Source organism: Cupressus sempervirens, chromosome 8 (genome assembly GCF_028749045.1).
Source record: "Cupressus sempervirens isolate cs-2001-9-10 chromosome 8, ASM2874904v1, whole genome shotgun sequence".
Classification (NCBI taxonomy): Eukaryota; Viridiplantae; Streptophyta; class Pinopsida; order Cupressales; family Cupressaceae; genus Cupressus; species Cupressus sempervirens.
The window spans coordinates 502,881,246-502,906,970 of NC_143125.1; the positions used below are offsets into that span (position 1 = coordinate 502,881,246).

At 35.9% G+C, this 25,725-nt stretch overlaps 2 protein-coding genes across 2 annotated transcripts in view; one reads left to right on the forward strand and one right to left on the reverse strand.

Moving 5' to 3' along the window:
* The window catches only part of LOC149543394 (uncharacterized), an 89,286-nt gene that overhangs the window by 7,907 nt on the left and 55,654 nt on the right, over positions 1 to 25,725 (forward strand). The window lies entirely within an intron of this gene.
* On the reverse strand, positions 10,758 to 11,474 carry LOC149543395 (uncharacterized). The gene is made up of 2 exons (XM_089798188.1): positions 11,391 to 11,474; positions 10,758 to 11,283 (listed from the first exon to the last, which is right to left on the reverse strand). Exons 1-2 carry the CDS (start codon positions 11,469 to 11,471, stop codon positions 10,897 to 10,899), a joined length of 468 nt encoding a protein of 155 aa, XP_089654314.1. The 5' UTR covers positions 11,472 to 11,474; the 3' UTR covers positions 10,758 to 10,896.

Consider the following 25,725-nt stretch of genomic DNA (forward strand, 5'->3'; position numbering starts at 1 on the left):
TGAAGGGATTTGCTACAACAAATAAAAGATTTATGAAGGAGCCGCTTATACCAATAATCTGAGAACTCAAACAGCATGGATGACCCTCTTATTGGAGTATTTCAGATTCATATCAAAACTTTTGTAACAGTCTCTGTCATAGACTACTTTTCTTGTAGATGTACGACCCTGCAATTGGTATGTATATGGCAAAAACATCACAGAGCACATGATACCCATCTATCCACAGCATGTTGAAAGTAGCAGACAGTGGTTGCCATGTTATTCAAGCAGCAAACTAATCTAAAGTCACAATATCTACACAATGACATGAAAGTCATTGTCATTGAAATATATATGCATCCAACAAGTAAATAGGAGATCATATTGCATAGTGAATAATTCTGATAGTGAAAAAAATACCTTAGAAAAGATAAAACTGAAGTGTCATTGATGCAGCAAATATGTTCCAGGGCTATCGCATAAAGAAGACAACATAAATACAAATATATCAGGAGGTGACTGCTGGCTTATAAGTATTTGAATATGTCATTAGGAGTCTTTGTTAAAGATTATATAAAAGATGTCAGCACCTGCAATAAGCATATAGCCATGATATGAAGAGAAGCCACCGTAGATTCTATACAAAAGGACCCATTATAATATTATCTCATATGCGTAGTGAATACTTTAGGTCGGGAGTTGCTTGCAGAATGATTTTCGCCCACTCAACGGCATCAGTAAGAGGACAACATCTACGCAAGAAACCTGACAAGGAGTAGTCATTGAAGAAAGTCTCACAAATTCGATACACATCAAACATGTCAAACGTCACCGAGTATGCACAATGCGAATAATGGTATGCGAAGAGTATACGAATGGAATAATTTTCCAGTCGAAGGACTATACAGGAAGGAATCGATCTTTTCAGGCCTGTGTAGGAGAATGAACAGAGCCGCAGAAAAAATAAATTCCTCATACTATAGAAGATGGAGTTATATTAAAATAACATGATAAAAGATTCGACTATGATTAGAGATCATTGTATAATTTATTTAAAAAGTAGCCCTCTAAACTAAACTCAAGAAATTGACGGGAAAGATATAAAAGGTGCGGTTAATTTAAGGAGAATTATTATTAAAAGGGCGCAACCATTTATTTTCAATTATTTTTAATAATATGACTTTTCACTTTGAAAAGTTACATCCCTATCTCATTATAATATAAATAGGGAGATACTCAAAGGAAAATAAAAAGACATATTTGAACATCCATTCAGATATTGAGAAGAAGCATTTTTATATTTATATATTTTTGTAAGGAGGAATAAGGGCTCAATATGACTTTATAATGAAATTTCATTATTTTATTATTATAAAATTATTTTATTTTAATAATAAAAAAAAAACGTTCTTTGTTTATCATTAATGGTATGGAGATTTAAATTACAAGCGAATCGTCCTTCGTAATTATATTTTAGAATTATGTATATGATTTTGATATCAGATAAGTGGACATGGTCAATTAGCATTTTAGATTTGATCATCATAGGTGTTGTGAAATGTTAAGTTGTTTCCGTACCTCTGTCCAATTTGTCTCCTTCTCAGCGGAGTTAAAATTCAATCTGGACTAATTTAAGATTGCATTACAATTAGTTTGTCGCATCTGGATTATTAAAATTGTTGGCAGTATAAGTGCATTGAACATTATGAAGTTGTATGTGAAAGTTCACCGAAGTTGACTCTATCGCCCGGATTAACAAAGCACTGGTCTTTTGTTATTAAAGTCAAAAAATTTAAAATATCCTTCTTACAAAAAATCAAATTCATTGTTATTAAAATTTTATCCAAATACTCAACATCCAGTTTCATTCTGATCGAGTTCAAGTACCTTGCCAACCGAGCAACTCGCAAAGTTTAAATTCGCTATAGAAAACCTTTGAATTGAGTAGTCAGTGTTCAAGGTGAAAGTCTACCCGCCTAGGTGTCGCGGAGCCCGAAGTGCAAGGGAATCTAAGCGATTTCCGTTCGTTGGCCAAAATTTGATTGAGAGATCCTACCGGAGAAGTGGTAGGCTCTTGGATTTCCAATCTGTGATTTTGGGAACCAACAGATTCAATAACACATCAACACACTGGAACAACCACTAAGCTCACCCAAATCAAATGCGCAACTCACCAAACACCAAAACAACAAAAAACAAGTACCCATTGGGTGGTCCACTAGAGTAACATCTCTCATGGTCCAATATGGGATCTATTAGAATATGATAATGTCTGTTTAATGGTCATCTTAGTTAGTGTTTAGTTAATATAAGTAGTTTCTATTTTTGTCTTTAGTTCATGATTGTTTGTCTTTGTATATCTATATAAGGAACTTTAATTTCCTTTGTTTAATACAACTACAACAACATCGATTTGCCATAACATGGTATTAGAGCAAGCTTGGTTAAGGGTTTTGATCCTGCGATTTCTTGGTTGCAGCAAAAGCCTATGATTTTTAAGGGTTGTGTGTACTTGCGTGTTTGTTGCATGGGTTGGTTTAACATTTGAAGTCTTGTGTTTTGCCACCCTTAAAAATTTCTGATGGGTTTTCTTAATTTTTTCTTATGGGTTTATATAATTTTTCCCTTAAAAAATTTCTGATTTTGTAATTCGCAAAGTTGCGTGGGATTCCTTTGTGAGTTTATATTTTTTTCCTCAAAAATTATCTTTTGGGGTTTACCTTTTTTCCTCAAAAAAGAAGTTTAGTATTCCATTATTCTTGTCTCGGATTATGTTTGGTTTTGATTGATTTTTCACCTCAAAAATTGTGTTGGGTTTTCATCGATTTTTCTCCTAAAAAATCTTGGCCTTTTGCATTTTGTTTTGAAGCATAATGTTCACCTGCAAAGTTTGGAGGGTTTGCTCAACATCGTGCTAGCTGTTCTCAACGTTTGTCTCAATCTCTAGGGAAGAGCAACTTCGTTATCCAACACTAGGTTGGATATTTTGTGATGATTTCTGGTTAAATGTTTATTTGATTCTGAGAGGGTTAGTGGCAGACTTATCTCAATGATAGAGTTTGTGGCAGACTCTTGTTTCTTGTTGCAAAACATTCTAAAGAAGGGGACACCCCTTTTTGATCTTTTATGAACGGAGTTTGGCTTCTTGGTCATTGACACATTGAAGAATTTGTGACCAAAAGACAACAATTAGACAATGACCATTAAGGGAGGGTATTAGAATATTATAATGTTTCTTTCATGATCATCTTAGTTAGTCTTTAGTTAATATAAGTAGTTTCTATTTTCGTCTTTAGTTCACGATTGTTTCTTTTAGAAACATCATCTTTGTAAATCTATATAAGTAGCTTTCATCTCATTTGTTTAATACAACTACAAAAACATTGATTTCGTTCATCTCCTTTGTTTAATACAACTACAACAACATCGATTTACCATACCGGGATCCACTACCGATGCTAGGAACTCCATTGGGCCACCCATGGGATCAAGAACAACACAAGATTCAAGAACCTTGCCTCACCATGGGGCCACAAGAACACAAAACTGAGCCATCTATGGTCTTTCCTAGACCAAGGCTCACAACTTTATGACTATAACACAAGGGTTAGGGAAGAAGATCATCTTAGAAGATTAAAAAGAACCATCGTACTCCTTTAGAGTACAACCCCCCCTTTACCAAAAAATAGTCTCATTTCATAATCATTACTAAAGAACAATAAGGATTTGTTGGCACACTTGCCTTTCTTCGAGATAGCAGGGACACTTATGTTTCATAGAGGTATGAATAAAGGGAAATATTTCTTACAACTAGGAGCACTCACGCTAAGGGGGGCTCAACAACCCCAAGAAATTTCACTAGAAGGCCACACAATTGCCAGTTGCATGCCAAACATAAGAGCAAGACAAGATCAAAGGCCATTTACTTAAGATCAACTATGACCGACAAGGATTAAGTTACAGGTTGATCAAGAATATATGAGTGACATGGTGATGATAAACCATCACCATGGTCAACATCAGACACTTGCTACAAGAACACTCTTAGGGTAACCAATTCTATTGGCTAGAATTGCATCCTCTTCCAAACTAGAGCTAGGGGCATCTCAAAACCACTAGGCAGGACTACTGCAAACACAAGACTGACCTCCAACAAGGAGTTCAATTATATATATCTATATATATCATAGTTACACCACCCTGGGGGACAGGGGGACGATGGAAGGGGGGGACAAGTTTCTAGGACGGGGGGACAGAGAGAGCTTATTTTGGGGGCGGTGCGGGGATGGCGAGGGACGGGAGGGGATGATATATATACATATGGTACTTTAAATGCTAGTTATAAAAAGATGTATTGCAATATAAGATATAAAGATGTAGAAGAGTAAATACTTGAACATTGGATTGAATTGGAACATCAAACATTGAACACAAATAGTCAAATCACCAAATATTCAACATCAGGACACCCCCCATCCTTGACGGAGGTGGCAGAATGTGGTGGCGCTAGTGTGTCCAAGTCTTCAGGACGTGGGGCAAAAAGGGTGGGGAGATGCGTCCCCATGTTACTATGATATAGGCATTGAAGCACTAGCCAAACTCTTCCCACTACTACATTGTGCCAACCATATGTGTAGTTAGGGAATTTACATCCAAAGTGACATGGTGTGCACCTAGAAACCAAAAGATAACATAGAAGTGATGTGTTCAAAGCAGTGTTTCAAGACTCGCAGAGTCTTGAGCCAAGTCAGGGCTCCAAAGTTTTTTTGCCTCTAGACTATGACTCTGTCGAGTCCTAGAGGACTCACAGAGTCCATGGACTCTCCTGATTTGGAGGGTCTTGTAGCCAAGTTTCCATGGCCAACTAGGCCATAAAGTAAAAAATATATATTTTAAAAATTTTTCATTGGCCTTTTGGATTGTATTGCAATATCGAGTTCCAAAAACTTGCAATGGTGATTTCCAATAAGGCAATTAGTATGGAGTATTAAAAAATGTTTTACATGTAGTAGGTATAAAACATAATAATTTGTCTATAAAGCAGATTACAATTAGGATTTCACTAAAAATTTTGCCAAAAAAATAATGTCATATCACAAAGTCCCGGAACTAGGTATAAAAAATTAAAACACCATTATCAAATTTGAAAGCATTGCAACAAAAAAATGCTTTCCTTTTAAAGAGTTGGACATCTCCAAAACAATAGAAGAACAGTTCTAAGGTTTGTAGAAGATTGAAAAAACAAATGTCTATTAAACTAGCCATTTGACAAAGTTAAAAGATAATGACATTTGTGCAATTATTTAGTTGATGATATCATTCCAAAAATTCATAATGATCTTTCTAATCTACTAAGGAAATTTTTTTAAGCAAAGCAATTCTGAAATAACTTACATGGTAGAAGAATATAATATGATTTTTTTGTAAACGCTTGATAACATTATGGCACTTCGAGGGAGCAACCTTGTAGTCCACTTCAAGGAAGAGTGAGATACCACCAACAATCTTCAATATGAACACAACACTCAACATGAAGATGATAAATAATCTATCTTCTATAATATTAGTTTAACTAATTTTCTTTAGAAATTTGCATTGATACTTATGTGATCAATGCAAGCTTGTGCATGTTTGCAAAGTAGCTTCTATTTATTTCAATGATTGTATTTTTTATGTTAATTCACTAAATGATGCATTAAAAAAGTTTTAAATCCTTAAAAATATTTGAATTTCTTGGGTTTTCAATTTGCTGAGTACTTATTGTGCCCAGATGCCGAGTCTGAGTCTTGTAACTATGGTTCAAAGTAGAAACACCTCTACAATACTGAATGAATGCCAAAACATAAAGGAATACATGGTTTTAACACAACACAAGCAAGAGCAACACAAGGAAAACATGTCCTTCTCACCACGATCACAGAGATAGGCAATAATACAGCTGTTATGCATGATATAAACATATGATTTTACATTGAGCACACTACATGAAGGTCCATATACACTTTACTCAAGTCAGTATCTATACCATTCTCACATAATAAGCATCACGCAAAGCATGCGCTTGCATTTACATGAACAGAAAATTGCAATTCATAATGATTTTGATTCCAATGCAACACTACACAACCATGCATGATAATCAACACACTTCACAATCATTTGCAAACAGCTCAAGAAACTTCAAACATGATTAATTGGAAAAACAATTTTTTACTCTATAATATAACCATTACTCTAACCAACCAACCTACAGATATAATACATTCTCTGCGACGTATTCCCTTGCATGTACTACTAGGGGATTGTGATGAACATGATAGATAACAACATTATTAACATCCCTTGCCAATTCTATCCTCAAAATGCTGATTAGAGGCTCAAAGAATATTGTTAAACACTTTGCATACAACCTTTTTATTTGCTGTTTCAATGTTTCAGTCCGATAGCTAGAAATAATGTCAAACATGCTTTGAATAATATTAAATGGTTACTAAGATGTCTAGTCCAAGAACCATAATGCTAATGCAATTCTTTTTGTCTTTTGAATGCATATAGATGAGCCACACAATTTAAATATGCATTTACAGCAGCTAGACATTAATATAAACATTTGGCATGCCAACTAATATGAGAGAGAGAGCTCTTGACATTTAAACTCACGATTACAGTGATATTAGAATGTGATAAGATTGTTGAAAAACTGAAATGGCAAGTAAAGGGCAAGACAATTGGCTTACAATGATGCATAGTTGGAAAATTCTCACTCGGCAACAACTCGCCAAACCCCAAAATGTTTATTTGGGGAAAAATCAGCCAATTTTTCAAAAAAACTTGGGAACCTAAAAAACAGCTCAAATTTAATTAAAAATACTTTTTTTTTTTGCAAAATTCAATGATAACATGCATCAAATGAGTTAATTAAAGAGAACACAAAAGAAACAAGTAGAGTTGATATATATACAAATTCATAGTGGGTACAAAATCACATTCTCATGCGGAATGCTGATGGTGGGAAGCAAAATAGTAAACAGTTTCTATCAAACTAGAAGTAAATACTAAATACATCAATACAATCACATCTTCCTCTTCCCAACTCTACTAGCAGAAAAGAGAGGGGTTTAGGCCTCGAAGAGGTGCCCCGCACTAGGAGCGGGCGTGATTGTGAAGTCCGTGGCTGTGCCTCCTTGATCAGCATCCCTACTTACTCGTCCTGTGTCTTGAAGTGGATGTATCACCTAAGAATGCCTTGGAACCCTTTTTCTCTCCACTCCTCAAGCCCCCAAATGCTGATACACAAATTGGTATAGGAAAAATGATGTTTTTTGCCTTTATCGGTGGTCTGTTCTTGTGGCCGAGCCGTGGTTAAAAACTCGCCGATTAATCTGCCAGTAAACACAAAAAAAAGCGGTGATGTTTTGCCCTGGCCAAGTCACGTTTTTTTCTGCCAAATACTCGCCTGGGTAAGAAGCTCTACGATTAGTTGCAAATTGCCAAGTAATCAGCAATTATGCCAGCTATGCAATGATTTATCCAATGCAAGTACCAAACTGATATATAATAATGCAAGAATTTTAATGAATTGATGATGAATATGCATCTATATCACCATTGACATTTTAACAAACACTCGCAAACTAGAAATTATGGCAGCAACATAATGAAGTATTTTATTGATAATTCTCACTCCAAAGAGTTAGATATAGCATGTAATTCTTGGTATGTAAACACCTGCTACAAATGATGGTCTCCACTCTACAATGTATGTAATCTACTAGTTTAACACGTTCCTGCTGTAGATCTATATAATCTGCCAATTTAATGCTTGATTTCCTAAGTTATAATGGTACCCAATGAATCTCCTGGTCTTTTGTAGATGTACCTTCCAATCCTTCAAACCCTGTGTTGATTATTCACTCGTAAGCTCTAAATGGACTTTTGAATGAAGCCCACACTATGGCAATAGTTCGGTTGGTCTCCCACAACCTCAAAATTGCATAAACAATGTAGAGTTTTATTCTTCACCGTAGAAAATGCACTGAAACCCTTATCTATATCTATACTCAGCTCTCCTATAAAAAGCACAAATCAAATAACATGCACCATGAAAAAGCATTTTCTTTTTGAGTCCTTTTATAACCTAAAACTCCTCAATGTCATCTAAGTCCACTTTTAGGTTCTTTTAATAATAATTTTATATGATCTCCCTTGAAATTGGTACCTCATATTATTCCTCATATGGACTTTATAATTGTCTTTATAATCATTAAATGCTCACTTTATAATTTGACTTGATATTAAACCCCCTTTAATTATAAATTCGCATTCAATTTAACGTTCCTTTAAAATAATTAATTTTTATTAAAATAACACATTAATAATAATTAAATGTCATAACTCTATTAATAACCATTATTTAATGATTCTGACTTCATCACTGGCTAACCCATTACTCCCATTGTCAATCTGGATGCGTTACTAAAAATGGTAAGTGACCCTCTTTAACACCCACTAACTTACTATAATAGTAAGTCCCTCAAAACAGAACTAGAAACCTGTGAATATCAATGCCTCGGAAGAAAGGAAAGATTTGGTGAGATAAACACTTACAAGGACCACTTAATGAACTCCAAAACTACCACACTAGACCTGCTAATCCACCTTACTAACCTACGAGAGTCAAAATAATAGGCAAATCCCCCAAACTCTGATGCTCACAAAAATGGGCACATTACAGTCCCACGCTGAAATACAAATGTAACACCAACATAAGCACAATTGCACAGAAATAAACAACAACCCATCTCTAAAATCTCCATGTACTGAAACTGCGCATTTGAAATAAATTATGTACATGCAGATCAAAAGAGAAACTGCACGTAATCCACACCATGTACACACAACAATACTTCCCAGTGAACCCAAATTGGAACCTTGATGCATGCAAAGGATCCTACAACAAGTGAAGAGTGTCCAACCAAATATGCTTGGATCCCAAATCCAGAATAGAAGTCTACCAAGAAGAACACTCTCATACTTTCGCTGCTCTAATGTGATCACAACGTTACCATGCTGGAAATTGTGAAGCAACTCAAGCAAACCCATTTGACCTGCAATGCTCACCTTGTCACCACCTGGATCCTAGAATGAAGGGAACTCACATCCATCCATCATATGGAGGTAAGAATATCGAGAAGCATCTACTACAAAGTGTTAACAAGATCTTCTAGAAGCTCTTCATCTTCTTCAGGAACTTCTTCTGCATCCTCTAAGATAGGTTGAAAAATATTATCTTGCATGTAAGATCTTCTTCTTCGTCTACTACATCCCACCACGCTGTTGTGGTTGGGTCAAAGTAAACGGCTTTAACAACTTTATTTTTGCAGTGGCAATCAGGGGCTTTATGACCAGGTTTATTACAGATATAGCAAATAATCTGATTGGACTGTGAACAAGGATGAGAACGCTTGCGAAGAAAGCAATCCTTAGGTGCATATGATTTATGGCGAGGATAAGTGCGAGGTTGAAAGCGGATTTTCTTGTGCTTTTTGCGCTGTTTGGTTACACGGCACTGGTTTTGGGTGAAAGGATTGCAGCCAAAAATTTCAAGGAAAGTAGGAGCAATGTGCTGTGCTTCATGCTTTGTAAACTTCTGTTGGTATTTACAGTTATCAATAAACTGGAGGATTTGATCCTTGGCAAATTGGATAAGATTAGAAATAGGACACTCATTGAGGGTCAGGGATCGGAGATCCAGATACTACATGACCTTATCAGAAATATTATAAGGCAAACCTTCAAGATATTTTGTTTTTGCCATAGTGACTTGTTCTTCACTAGTTAATTGATACAAAATCTTTCTAAAATGCTTTGAATATGCAAAGAAGTCCTTTAAATCACAACACTTCATTTTGAGTATATCTTTGGCTATCCTTTCATGCTTATTTGTTAGTTCCGGAGAAACTCGTTAGCTAATTCATTCATCAAACAATTAATGGGGACTAGTTGAACTTGTTGCTGTATAGTATTACTTGCAAGATCAATAACAATCTGAAGTACAAACTTTTCATAGACTTTGGTGTCCTTTTCAGTAGTTGTCTTGCTGTTCCACCATACTCTAGTTATGCCCCATAAATAATTAACTGCAAATCTATAGGTATTGTCTTGATCGGTTCCAGACAATGTTCCTATGGTCAGAAAAGTATTGATCCAACTTTCAATTTTCTATTGAGGATCATCATCATTGTCAATATCTAAATACCAAGGTTGTATATTGCAGCTTGTTCGCATCATTAGTAGGTGATCTCTTCAAGAGCGCTTCTCTGGAGCTTGCAGAGATGTGGGTCGTACTAAGGCTGTCTGAGCAGTCTGTTTTTCTTGGTTAACTAGCCAATCTAAAGATGTAGTTAGATCTTGCAAAGGATGATCTACATGTGAAAGACTATTGACTAGTATATCATGATTTTGTTGTGCATGTTCTACATGGGTTGTAACAACTTGTAACCTTAGTTGCCGATTCATGACACGAATCCGATTCGGGCACGTGAATCGGATCCGTGGATTCGGGATTTTTTTTTTTCCCAATTATGATTCGTGGAGGATTCGTGCATATATATATATATATATATATATAAATGCATTATATATACTAAAAAATAAGAGAAATATACATGATTCTAAAACTAAATCATTTCATAGTATGAATCTATGATTCTAGTATGCATCTATGAATCTAGTATACTTGATCAATGACATTGATAATTAATCTATTTTCACGATTATAAAGAAAATCAACACATTCACATTGAATTACTGAAAGTGAAAGTTTGTAACATTCAAAATATAGATTATTAAACTTAAAGTTTATAACATGATTTACTCATAAAAGAGTCAAGAGTCAACACTAAAGTTTTTTATTTAATCATCAAATGGATTTTCAAGAAAATCCGCATCAGAGGGGTACTGGTGAGCTGCAAGTGTTGCATCTGTATCAGTAGAGGAACCCAAACCACTAGTAGTAGAGGGGATTGTTAACTCATAATCCTCCTCCTCATCATCCACATCAATCAAAGTGGATCTAGCAAGATCCCGGATGGTCATATCTAAATCAGGAGTCTCGGGTGCTACATCCCAAAGCTTTTCGGGCCCCTTCTTGTACTTAGGGCCCTTCCGTGACAACAAGCGCAAATTGTTGTGAATGAACACAAGGTCTTCTGATTTTTTTGGAGCCAACCGGTTGCGTTTGATTGAGTGGATAAAGGAGTAAGTACTCCAATTCCGCTCAGCGGCAGAAGAGCTGGCAACCTAAAGAGAAATTAAAAATTATCAATACAACAATCAAGATAAATAAATTAAATAATAAATTCAAGGAATTGAGAATGTTAACCTTAAGCTTAATTTTACAAACTTACTTGGGATAGGACCTTTATGGCAAGAGGTTGGAGGTACGTGAAGGCTTGCCCATGAAGGTACCACCATTTGATGGCACCCATCCTGCTTTGGTTTGCTATGGCAATAGGGTCGAAATCCTCACTTGAGTTGAAAGCAGCAAATTCACTCCTCACAATTGCCCCAATCTCTGGATCTTGGAATATCTTAGCTAGTGCCCTCTTATACCCATCTGCAACCTTTGCATCTCTAAATGGTGGCACTCTACCTGGAAGGCGAAGTACATCTGCACTATAGTACCTAGGGATAACAAAAGACAATTGAACACTATCAAATATCAATAGCACAAACATTGGATAAAATAAGCACAAACATTTGATAAGAACTACAATACCTCGGGGATAGAGCATATGCAAGGAGGTGCAAAGGTGTGGTCATCTTGTTCCATCGATGATGAACAATTTTTTCCACCTTCTTGTAAAGGGTGTCCTCAGGATCATTCTCCCTCCTCTGTATGACCTAAGATATGAAATATGAATAATAATTATAATTATTGAATATGTCAATTTAAACTTTAGAATCTAGATATCTCTCAAATAAAAAATTGTTGTAAAAGAGCGTAAAACTTACCATTTTAATTTTTTCCAGCATACTATCCATGGAATCATAAATATCCCCAAGGCATGGCTCATCACTATCTGCGAAGCGAAGCATTGCCATTATTGGATCGGTGATTTCCAACACATAACTCACAAGACCCCACCAATCCTCATCTAGTATCATTCTTCTCACATTTAAAGCCCTTGCTGTATTGGAATTCTTCCAAATGCCCCATTGGGGGCTAATGACCATATGCTTCAATGCTTCTTTTACCTTCACAAGTCGTCTCAAGACGATTGTGTGAGAGGCAAAGCGGGTTTCAGCAACCTAAGAACATGTTAAACTCAAGTTAGTAAAACATTTAAAAATTAAAACATGTTAATGTAAACAACAACAAAAATTAATAATTGTGGAATCCAATAATATTCAATTATATATTAAATATAAAAATTTACCTTCAATAACTCCAAGTCCGAGAAACTCCTAAAAATTGCTTGTGACATGTGGTGATTTGTCACAAACATTTGAATCTCTTCAGCTTCCTCATATATCCTTTTCACCCAATCTATTTCGGTGCCAATTGCTTTCATCACTAAATTGAGAGAGTGGACGGTGCATAGTGTCCAAAAGATATGATCATATCTAGACTCTACAATTATCCCTGCAGCCCTGCAAACTTTTGCATCGTCCGTGACCACTTGGACAACATTATCAGGACCCACTGACTCTATGGCATCAATGAGAATGCATGAAATAAATTCTGCATCTTTCACTTGCCCTTCACAATCAACTGCCTTCAAGAACATTGCCCCCTTAGGGCATACAGCAATAACATTGATCAATAGACGGTTTCTACAATCTTTCCAACCATCCGAAATAATAGACACACCCGATTGAACCCAAAAATCTCTTATTGGTTGAAGTTGGGCCTTTACATTTCTCCGTTCATCATGTAATATGGTAGTGCGCAACTTCTCATAACCAGGCGGTTTGTAACCATGGGGTGCATCATTTATTGCTTCCACCATCTCCCTAAAATAAGGTGATCTAGCAAAATTAAAATTTGCAATTAAACAACGTCCAATTTTGTGATCAGCAATGTCTCTCTTTTCAATTTGGAATGCCCTATCTAGTGGGCCTCTCTTGCGGGTGAGTGGAGATGGGTCTTCATCTTCATCATTTGTAGTTGGCATAGGCAAAAAAGGATGTGTTCTTGTGTTTGTTTGATCAGATGATGGTGTTGGTATATTTGTTTTTTTGGAAGCACCATGTTTTGCTTTTGCAACTGCTCTATCAGCATCATCTTGCTCTTTTGCTAATGCTGCTATTTGTGCAGCTGGTAATCCCTTCTTATCACTACCTTGACACATGTGAATTCCTTCACCCGCAGGGCCCAAAAAATGTAGTTTCACTCGGGAATAGGAGCTTCTGTGTTGTATGTTGCAAAAATTACATTTCCATATGTATGCCCCACCCCTAGGACATTGTGCAACTCTTGTTGTGTGTCTCCATAAAGGAGACCCCTTATCAATTTTGAAGCTTGGTGATGCAGCCCCACCCCCACCCACTGAGCCTTGACTACTCATTGTTCTATTCTTGCAATCTAGAAAAAAAAAAGTGAAAGAAAACCATGCTTCACACTTGAACAAAAACTTGAAAATTTGGAAAACTAAAAATAAATCAATAATCTATGAAAGAATTCAAGAATATGGTTGAAATGCATACCTTAAACACTTCTTGCAAGGTATTTGAAGCTCCACAACCGATCTCCTTCGAATCCAAGCACTTCACTTCAAACTAGCAAGTATGAGAGAGCAAAATAGAGAGCAAATGAACTTGCATTGTGATTTAGAGGGTCGTTTTTAGGGTTTAGGGCCTTTAGGGCAAAAAAAAAACATTAAAAAATGATAATGGGCCCACGTTTTTGCAAGTTCCGGCTGTCATTGCCGCGGATTCACGCGGATCCGCGTGTGGATCCTCGAGGATCCGGGCAGGATTCGTAATCCTGCCTGTGGATCCGTAAGAATCCGCGGCCTGCGGATCCTTAAGGATCCACAGGCAGGATTACGAATCCTGCCCGGATCCTCACAGATCCATACGTGGATTCGGATCCGAATCGGACCCGAGTCCGGAATCCGGTAACTAAGCTTGTAACTCATCAACATTCTTATGTACATTATTAAAGAGCTGTTCTGTTTGCAACTTAATTTTGCTTAATGAGTCCTTAGTTTCAACTATTCTAGTATGGTTTTCTACAGCTATATTACCAAGCTTTTGTACATTAGTATTTAGGGTAGCTAAAGATTGCTTGAGAGAAATCACATCTGTATAAAGATCATCTATGTTTTGTTGCAGATGATCACAAAATTTTCCAATAAAATTCTTCTATTTGTGATTAGAAGAGTGTTCCTTTTCCTCAACACTCTTGGGCTGGAAAGCATATTGAAACATAGAAATTGTCCCATGTTCATGTTTAAACTGTCCCTTCACAGGCGACCATCTTCCATTCTAATAATGTCTTTTCTTGTTCCTTATACCATTTGAGAGTTTCGGCTCTTGGTAAGGGATCGACCATATGGACAAAAGGATGATCTCCTTTTACTTTCTCTTTTCCCTTACTGGTTCTAGCTTGTACTGGTTCAGGGATCTGAGGACCAATATTTAGTGGTGCTTCATCCTCAACTTCTACATAGAGTTGGGCCTTTTTCCGGCTAGAGGTACTACTATGTGAGCTGAAAGAGGAATGGGCATCTATGAATGGTGAGTCAGGCACAAATGGATTTGTCATTTTCATGGACAAGGCTCTAGGTAAGATATTTATCTCATTCTGGGATACATGATGAACTCGTTTGGTTGCTTCTAATAGTCTAGGCTTAACATTTTTCATCCAATCAAGTTTCCATCCTGCTGGGATATCTATAGTATTAACATGACCTTTCTGAAGCTGGACTTCTCCATTTAGGTTCCTAGCATAAGGTAAATTATCTAATATGGCAGGATTATTTGTATTTGTTAAGCTATACAGGACTTGTATCTAGACAGAAGCATACTTAAAGGCACCAAACATATTCATATCGTACAGTGAGCTAAACACACCCACCAAATCACACTCTACACTCTGCCAGTCCCCCATGGATATGAAATCCAACTGTACTATGGAGATAAGAACATCTATAGGTGACTGTAACACAATGACTACCTCCATCCTTTGCTAAACTACCATTGATGTGCTGACTTTGCAAGAAGTATCCCACCCCTTGCAACTACTAATTCCATTTAGTGCAGATGGTGAATACCCATCCCACAAAGGATGGTATAATCTCGAAGCCAATCCACACTGGCACATCATCAAGTCCTCCACATGTGGATTAAAAGAAAAATGATGAGCACTCCCATTGTGTAGTTACAATAGAAATCTCCAATCTTTGTCAATGGTTCATTGTTGACAACTCTAGTATCGGGAGATGGCTCCAACCTCTGATCCTGAATGATTGATTAGGTAGGGCCTTTGGTAACCCTTTTGACAAATATAACCGGAGAACCTTTACGAGGGAGCATTATAGTTAAGAGTGTCTACAATTTCTCCCACCAAATGTTGAATGCTGCGTGAACTCAGATGAGAGTATCCCTCGTGACTCCAAATGGTCCCTTCTTGAAACTTCAGACTCTCAAGTAGGTACTCAATAAATGAATTTGTACAATAAAAACAATATGAGGCAGAATCACTGTGTTCTTTTGCAACCCTTATTTGATCACTCTAACTCTGCGACACAAGAAGCTAGTGTCCAAAAGTAGTTGCACGCGATGAAGTATCAAATTTGCTTCCAAGGGAGCGAAACAAATGTACATGAGAGCCATATCCCCAACTAGATTGTAATGACCCTTGCTCCTAGGGATGTAAATGAGTCCAAAATTATCATTTAGTTTAAATTCTATGAGTTATAACACATTTCTTACCATTAGTAACACTAAATAAGGCCATTCCCTCCCTAATAGTCCAATTGCATAATGTTCGAAGAAAGAAATAATCTACCTAAGGCTCCCTCATGGCTCTCGCCCATATTTGGACTCAAATTCCTTAGCATGATCATATTACTCTTTCCCCTGGGCAAACTCCCTACCCATCACGTAATCAGAATTAAGAAGTTCTGTGATCTTATCCTAGTTACTAATGATAATATCAGATCTACAATGATATTAATGTAATCATAAGTTTGTAAGTTGCACCTGTATTAGATTTACAAAGATACTATAGAATCCATAATTCCTATTAATAAAGATCATCTTTACTTTACCCTCTAGTGAACACAATGAATAATTAAATCAGCCATTATAAACTAAATTATAATTGACAATTATTTTTTAAACATGCAAGTAATGATAAATTATGCTTACCAAAGAAAATGTCGGGTCAAATCAGTACTATCCTTCCCTTGTATGGGTATGATGCCCTTTGTTATGTTGTGGTCATACTGACTTTACGCTGATGCTTTTGCAGATCAATTTAGGATTGGACTGTATTAATTGCCACTTCTCCTTAGGTTCCTTTTCAATCACTTATTATATTAAACTTCCCCAAATCCATGTGCATAGACTATTTCTATTCTCGATTTGCTCAAAGGTTGAGGTGATCATTTGAGTAACTTGCTCGCTTTTATCCATTTCCCTTTGCATGTTTCTCCAATGGTGATTATCTTACCATTGTCCTTTTGTTGTCATGCTTGTCTGACTTTGGTGACGTGGACCCATGAGAAAGTCACAACCCATGCAATGTGAATTGGCCTGGAAAGGTGGCGGTAAGATATGAGTTTGCAGTCCGATATGTTCACAGACTGATATGGTATTGTTTTTTTGAATTCTTTTTCTTATTACTTCCTCCCCTTTTCTTTGTCTAAAAACTGATGACCTCCTTGGTCAGCCTCGTCACCCGTTATATGCGTCACACAGTTCATGGGTCGTTCCTTTATGTGGAAGTGGCGCAACACTTAGGAAGAATAGTTGGTTAGGTTCTATTATTTTATTTTTATCACTTATTCAAGTTCGTTTATCATTATTATATTTATTAGTTATAATTAAGGTAGATAAAAATAATTTATTATATTTTGTTTTATGAGAGTTCATTATTAACTTAATAATGATTATTATTTATTATTACTATTATCAACTTTGATTATATTTATATATATTTTATCAATATACTTATATATTCTTAATAATATATTATTAGTAATATATTATATCATTAGACTAAGGATAGATCCTATAGTCATTATTATTTTACATTATTAGGGCTCATTACAAGTCCGCTCTTCCTCAAATTGCTTGCCCTCAAGCAATTTCTATTTACACAACATCTTCTAATATAGCTTAGACATTTTAGATTTAAATGTATTAGCTTTGATTATTTTTAAAGTGATTCTTATACCTTGATTATTTTAGTCTAGGTATTTAAAATAATCATCATACTCAACAAAATCATGAAGCATGAAGATACAAGATGTATACACGTCAATGCATGAAGACACAACATATACACATTGATGGAGGAATACACAAAGCATACATGTTGAAGACACAAAGCACACATGTTGAAAGCACATAATATACACATTGATTCAAGAAGCATAGATTCAAGAGGTATACACATATGACATGGAATGAACAGTGTTTTTGGAGAGACATATTGAAGGTATGTAAAGTAAAGCATACACGTAAGGCACATGTCACACATAAACCACCATATGACATATTGAAATATCCCTAATAGATATTTACCCATTTCTTGTTCAAAATAATATTCAAAACTTAATCATACGAAGCTGCATTATAAGCCAAATAATATAAAACTGCTACATTCTCAGAAAATACCTCAAAACATGTTATTGCATTATACAACAGCAATACAATAATTATTATTCAAAAGTCCAATCTTAAACACAATTTTACAATTGGATTGGAATACTAAGAAAAGAACCTGTAAGCACATGCGAGACATCTAAAGTGACGTCTCCACGGACAATGGGTTTGCGTCCACTGTCTACCGGCACAAGGGGCTACGTCCTCACGTTGATTGAAAGCTGAAGCTTTCTAAAGAACTCCCGCAAGAGAGAAACTGAAATTTGAATCATAAAACCAAGGATATCCGAATGAATGAGTCTCTTCTCCTTTTTAGCCTCACAGATGTGACTCTTTGGCTCCCTTCCTGTCTTTTCGTCTTATCCCTCCTTGTCACTTTTAGCCCACTTCATAATATTAAATTGACCTCCTATAAATTTAATTGACAGTCTCTTAGTCACTTTCAATAGTATATGAATATGTCTTTAAATCTTCTAATGTCCCAAAAAGGGGACATTACAAATCTTCCCTCCTCGAGATTACTTGTCCTCAAGCAATCAGTACCAGTATCCCATATGAATCTGCAGGTAGCTCTATAGCCCAATCTGAAAACAAATTTTGTCATATTGCGAAGCAAGGTGTCAAACTACAACCTATCCATCAACTAGATCCTTGGATCCCATGTTAATCTATGAAATCGCTATATTTGTAGGCCGTACAATTCTGATCATAATTGCATCCAATCTCAAGGTGTGTAAAATAACAACAAGATCCTCAAAATGCCATAGATACATACAATCAACACCTGGATCCCAAACCCTTATGTCATGACCATCTAATACGGTGAGGTAGAAATGTATCAAGGAGCTATGTATAACCCGGTAGATGGTGACGACCCAACCTAAATAGTTGATGTAACAAACAAGCTACTCAAAAGTTGAAAACAACACCATGGGCGCATCAAATATCATACTATCATCATCAATCTGGAGAATCCCTAAGTACATAGGTGCTATGAGTAAGAATGAAGCTGAAAAACCAACCCCTATGATTGAAACATAGTTCTCATCAATACTCTACCAAGATCTATTCAATGGCTGATGTATGAAATCCATCCGACTCCTATATGGGTTGAAATCAGGAATCAAATTTGGGATGATCAAAGGACGAGCTACTGTAGTCAATTCACCACACCAATTTTGTGACCAAGATTCACTACTAGGAACTGTACCTGGAACCAAGATTCTGAAGTGAAGATCATCCTCTTCATGATAATAAAAAAGAGTTCCCTCATTTATCTCAAAAAGGGGATTATTGGCAGTCCAATCAGCATCTACTTCAAACATGGGGTTGTCAATAAGCTGAATGTGATCTGAAATTTTGGTACTTGGTCTTTTGAGACAGCTGTCCAAGTCATAAGTTTGCTGAATGCTATCAAGTTCATCAATTAATTATTGGAAAAACTCTTGCCTCTCTTTGCCCTCATGCTCCCGAAAATGATTTGTGATCCTAACTTGAATTTTTGCTTCCTGAAGAGAAATCTGAGTATCATCCAATGCCTCATGAGTATACTTAAGCCCCCTATTGAGCTCCATAATCTCATTCCTTCCTTTATTCGACTGATCAACATATATTTCAGCAACCTTAAGAATATAATCCCTGTCGGAAAGCAAACATAAATAATTTGATTTCATAGTTTCAAGAGTTGTTTTGATTACTTGTAAATCAGCAACAGGCCAATCTCCTTCCACTTCCCTTTGAGCCTTACTATAGAGATCTCCAACCATTCTATGAGTGTTGTCATACTGTACCAAAGATGCCACAACCATGTCTTCACTAACCTTCAGTTGGTTCTTCAATGCACGCATCTCATTAATATCATGTTGATACAACTCATCGTCTTGTAGTATCATCTTGGACTGTTTAGTGAAGTTAATATCATGCGTATACGAAACATATGGTTCATCACACAAAGACTCCAACATGTTGTTACTTTGAGTACAACTAGCCTCATCAGCATGTTTGTTGTCATCATGGGCTGTTTATTGAAGTTAATATCATGGGTATATGAAACATATGGTTTATCACACAAAGACTCCAACATCCTGTTATTTTGAGTACAACTAGCCTCATCAGCATGTTTGGCAAGGCTAACCTCCCAATCAACAATGTAGAAACTTGTATGTTCCTTATTCACAGCTGGAGTCATCTTATCTACATTTTTCCCTGTGCTAGTCTAAATTTCTTGAGCCTCCTCTTCGCCATTACGGTTCAAACAAACTGGATCAATTGTGCTAGTGGTTTCACTGGTCAAGCAAATTTTTTCTTGCCTCATAGGGGTTCCTTTAACTTGTAAACCCTTCAAGTTCTTCACTATCAGTTGCAAAACTTTCTCTATCACCACATCATTGTAAGCTGTTGTAGGAGATGTTATTCCAATAATCTCATTGAGACAAGAAGCTACCACAAGGTTAACTCGTTTATTTGGATGCTCCATAAACTTGGGTTGGACCAAGGTCACCATTGAGGGTTGTAAAGTCCAATTTAAGAGTCTACAATCTGCTTGCTCTACATTGGCCAAATAGGCTTCTATCTCTTCCAATTTGGAGAGAACGTCATTTGCAGATTCCATGTGTTCTAATTGCAACCCAAGTGCGTATAGCTAACCCACTTGTTTTTCTTTCTGCAAGTTTCTTAGCTGTTCACCGTTAAATGTGTCATTAAAATCCTTTGAAAATACCATGTGTTTCAGATTTTTCATTATTTAAACTAAACTGGACCGAATCAGGCCCTCTCACAAGTGTAAAATGTTAATGTAATATGTTATGCCTGTTTACTTATTCGCACACTTTTCAGCTAACTTCCAAACTCAAAATGCTTAGGAATTTTGACAAACAATTCATGAGAGTGTAGGGGCATTAAATTTCCATCTTACAACATACACTTGATTGCAGTGATAAGAGTCACAAGATTTTGAATTGTTTACCAACTTTCTTTGAGACTCAATTAGTGACCAATGCAATTTACAGTAAAGAAGCACTTCTGGAAAAATAACAAGATACCATAGAATTACGAATAATGAATTTTGACCTGTTCAATTATTGTAGTACTCTTGCAACTGCAGTTAGGTCCTCGAAACTAATTCATAGCATGATATGAATATCAATTGTTAATGCCTACTTTGAAATTAAAGAATAGCCTCGCGATAAAGGGAACGCATAAGTCTTCAAGGCTATTCATGACAATACTTTGCAAACGATTCTTTCCCTTGTATTCTCATTCCAACATGAAGATAAATCACCCCTTTCCTCTTGCTCCACGATAGCGGTCACAATCCTGTCAATTGCAAAGGTCAACCTTGAAATGAGCTTATTCTGAGTGCACCTGGCTTATCGTTTAGTATTCTTGAGTGTGTGAGGGGTGTCGTCCTCAGATTGGTAGTCTCTAAGAATGAGCAGAGTTCCTGTTTCCTCAATTCTCCTCTGTATACTTGCAAGACTTTACTGCATCTGCCATTGTCGTGATTCTAATCAAAATCTGTTTTAACTTCCTCTCCTATTATCTATAGAGTCGTTCTACCACTTCATGTTAACAAAAGACTGCAGAATATGGTGACTTCCTTGTACTCTGTATTAGGGACAGTTCGCACGGCAAAGGCTAAGCCTTCAAATATCAATGAAGCCACATGAATAGTTACCAACTGTTCTATGGGAACACTAGAGATCATGGCAAGTGTTACTTCATCATTGCCATCTTGTGTGGTATAGCTTGCGAGTAGGTAAGAACCGCTCCAAACATTTGAATCCTCGGTTCAAAATAAATCGTTAATCCTTCACACACATAACATTAACCGAGTTTGATTTATTTTCTTTTTACTTGTCCTTGGAATACTTTGTTGTTACTACACCTGTATTTTTTTTTTCCAATATAGAAACAACAGAAACTCCACTTGTCTACTAGCTTCCATGATTTCCTATATTTAATAACGCCATGAATCTGCTTAGGGTAACGCCTGGATGTTTGGCTTTCAAAAGACACTCGATTATCAAACTGATGCTTTCCTACTACACAACACCTTGCTCACTCTGCATATATGAAATTCTCGCGACAACTGTAGAATCCTTGTCCGGTAACTTTGAGCCCGAGAACTTAAGGAAAAATTAAGAATTTCACCATGATGGTCAGGGTAAATCAAAATTTGTTTATGCTAAGTGCTCTTTGAACCATATATGAATTTTCCAACACAATACAAATGCTCCGTTAATATATGGACTCTAGCTTTAGAAAGTGCCCAAATGTGTTTCATTAATACCGCAAAACATAATAAGTCACCGCTAGCTCACGAGAAGCAATAGAAGTGCGAAAATTCACCCAAATTCACTTTGGCACTATAGTCTTGTGAAGTAACTTTTTTTGGGAGCGATTTAAAAAAATCACCTAAATTTGCTTTGGCACTATAGTCTTGTAAGTCTTTCTTGGGTGTGATTTAAAAACAATTATGGTAAAAACATATTATGGCCATATAATAGTTATTTCATTGAATTTCTTGGCTCCGGAAAAGATTTCAAGGGCATTTAAAATAATAAAATTATCAAACACCAGCTTCCAATAGACACAACATTTGCAACCAGAATATTCGCAAATGATATTTTAATTGACTACGCTCCTTGAAATTGAATATATGATTTGATAAAAATATGCCACCTCCCTCTTCAAAACTGCTGCTAATATTAGTTCGCATAAAAAAGGTAAAGTTCACAGAAGTGCCCAAGAAACATTAAACAATTCACTCAATCTATCTGGTCTGCTCATATTCAAGACAGGGTTTTCAAAACATTAAAATATAGACTTCTGATGCACAATTTGGTACGCAGTAATAAACTTGTCTCCCAGAATTTTATGGAGTTCGTAGAAAAACTCGCAAAGGCCACAATTTAAACTGTCCTTAAATATTACAGCTCAGAATTTTCTCTCTGCATGCTGCTAAACATATTTCATCTGTATTGAATCATTCCCCATAATTTAATTCAATCACCAGAAGGATTTCCTCAACCCAGATATAAATTTTCAATGTTAATCTTTAGGCAGGCAAGAGTACTTTGCACATTTGTCTCAAATAATCAAATAAAAAATTTGATAAATTTTTCTATACAAATGTTTTTAATGGAACTTCTAATAGAAATTTATGGACTCTTCCATAGGATGGCAGAATTTTTAGCTCTAATACCATTGAAATATCCCCAGTATATATTTACTCGTTTCTTGTTCAAAATAATATTCAGAACTTAATCATATGAAGTTGCATTATAAGCCAATAATATAAAACCGGTAGATTCTCAAAAAATACCTCAAAACATGTTATTGCATTATACAGCAGCAATACAATAACTATTATTTAAAAGTCCAATCTTAAACACAGTTTTACAATCGGATTGGAATACTAAGAAAAGAACCTATAAGCACATGCGAGACACCTAAAGTGACGTCTCCATGGACAATGGGTTTGTGTCCACTGTCTATTGACACGAGGGGCCACGTCCTCACGCTGGCTAAAGGCTGAAGCTTTCTGAATAACTCTTGCAAGAGAGAAACTGAAATTTGAATCATAAAACTAAGCATATCCAAATGAATGAGTCTCTTCTCCTTTTTATCCTCACAGTTGTGACTCCTCAGCTCCCTTCCTATCTTTTCGTCTTATCCCTCCTTGTCACTTTTAGCTCACTTCATAATATTAAATTGACCTTTTATAAATTTAATTCACACCCTCATAGTCAATTTTAATATTATATGAATATGTCTTTAAATCTTCTAATGTCCCAAAAAGGGAACATTACACATACATTTGATTATATGTAAGTCATGAAACATGCACACAACATACAAGAGTATTCACTTAAGACACACACAGGTAAACACTTAGGGAACATGAAGTATAAACATAAATTTATCAAAGACACATAAATACACATGATGTATACACTTGAACTCACTCAAGTCCTAAAAGAATACGGTAAGGCATACCTATCAAGCATGAATTTACTTAGTACATATAAGCTTTCTTAAGTCGTAAATCATACATATGAATACATGTAGTACAAAAGCACAAGGTATGCACACAATTACACATATAGTTTGTACACAAAGATATGTGAATACACATAAATCATGAATTCTGAACACACTCAAGTCAGGGAACAAGGACACATGTAAGGCCAAGTCATACATGAATTCCTACCAATGCACATAAAACATGAATAATATACATTAGGTATGAAGTCATAAATTTTCTCATAAGCCCATGAGTACACACAAAACATATAAGCATGAACGTTATTTAGATACACATGAAGCAAGCAATAAATACATATCAGATAAGTAAACCATAAATACAGGTCATACATATAAGTCAGGAAGCAATGTGCTTGAACATGCCAAAACATAAGTATATTACAGTTGAGCACATGTTAAGCATAAAATAATACACTTGCATACATGCCAAACATGTGAAACACAAAGTAATGCAATAATATCTTCTAGGCATATAAGACATGAACTATGCACACGAAGACATGGACTATAAAAAATAATGTTTCTTTGTTCATCTCTATTTTGTTTTCTCCCACAGGATGGCAAGATCATGCTCTGATACCACTTGTAATGACCCTTGCTCCTAGGGATGTGAAATGCATCCAAATTCATCATTTAGTCTATAATGTATGAGTTCAAACACATTTCTCACCATTAGTAATATTAAATAAGGCCATTCCCTCCCTAATAGTCTAATTGCATTATGTATGGTAGAATTACTGCTGCTCGAAGAAAGAAACAATCTATTAAAGGCTCTCTCATGGTTCTCGCCCATATTGGGACTCAAATTCCTCAACATGATTGGATTACTCTTTCCGTTGTGCAAACTCCGTACCCATCACACAATCAGAATAAAGAAGTTCTGTGATCTTATCCTAGTTACTAATGATAATATCAGATCTACAACGATATTACTTTAATCATAAGTTTGTAAGTTGCACCTATATTAGATTTACAAAGATACTATAGAATCTATAATTCCTATTAATAAAGATCATCTTTACTTTACCCTCTAGTGGACACGATGAATAATTAAATCAGCATTATAAACTAAATTATAATTTATAAACTTTGTTTTAACATGCAAGTAATGATAAATTATGCTTACCAAAGAAATTGTCAGGTCAAATCGGTACTATCCCCCACCTTGTATGGGTACGATGCCCTTTGTTATGTTGTGATCATACTGACTTTACTCTGATGCTTTTGCAGACCGATTTAGGATTGGACTGTGTTTATTAATTGTTGCTTCTCCTTAGGTTCTTTTTCAATTGCTTAGTATATTAAACTTCCCAAATCCATGTGCATAGACTATTTCTATACCTGTGGTTTGCTCGAAGGTGGAGGCGATCATTTGAGTAACTTGCCCACTTTTATCTATTTCCCTTTTCACATTTCTTCCGATGATGATTATCTTACTGTTGTCCTTTAATTGTCATGCTTGTCTGACTTTAGTGACGTGGACCCATGAGAAGTCACGACCCATGCAATGTGAATTGGCTTGGAAAGGTGGCGGTAAGATATGAGTTCGCAGTCAAATATGTTCGCAGACTCATACATACATACATAATTCTTTTCTTATTACTTCCTTCCCTTTTCTCTGTCTTAAAACTGATGCCCTCCTTGGTCAGCCTCGTCACTCATTATATGCATCTCACAATTCATGGGTTGTGCCCTTACGTGGAAGTGACACAACACTTAGGAAGAATAGTTGGTTAGGTTTTGTTATTTTACTTTTCACTTATTCAAGTAAGTTCATCATTATAACTTTATCATTATTATATTTATCATTTATTATTTAGGTAGATAAAAATAATTTATTATATTTTGTTTTAA

Bases quoted from the DNA above. Each gene is read 5' to 3' on its own strand.
- LOC149543395 (XM_089798188.1), bottom strand. From the start codon at position 11,471: ATGGGTGCCATCAAATGGTGGTACCTTCATGGGCAAGCCTTCACGTAC. The intron at 11,284-11,390 runs GTAAGTTTGTAA...ATTTCTCTTTAG, and splicing joins CCATAAAGGTCCTATCCCAA to GTTGCCAGCTCTTCTGCCGC.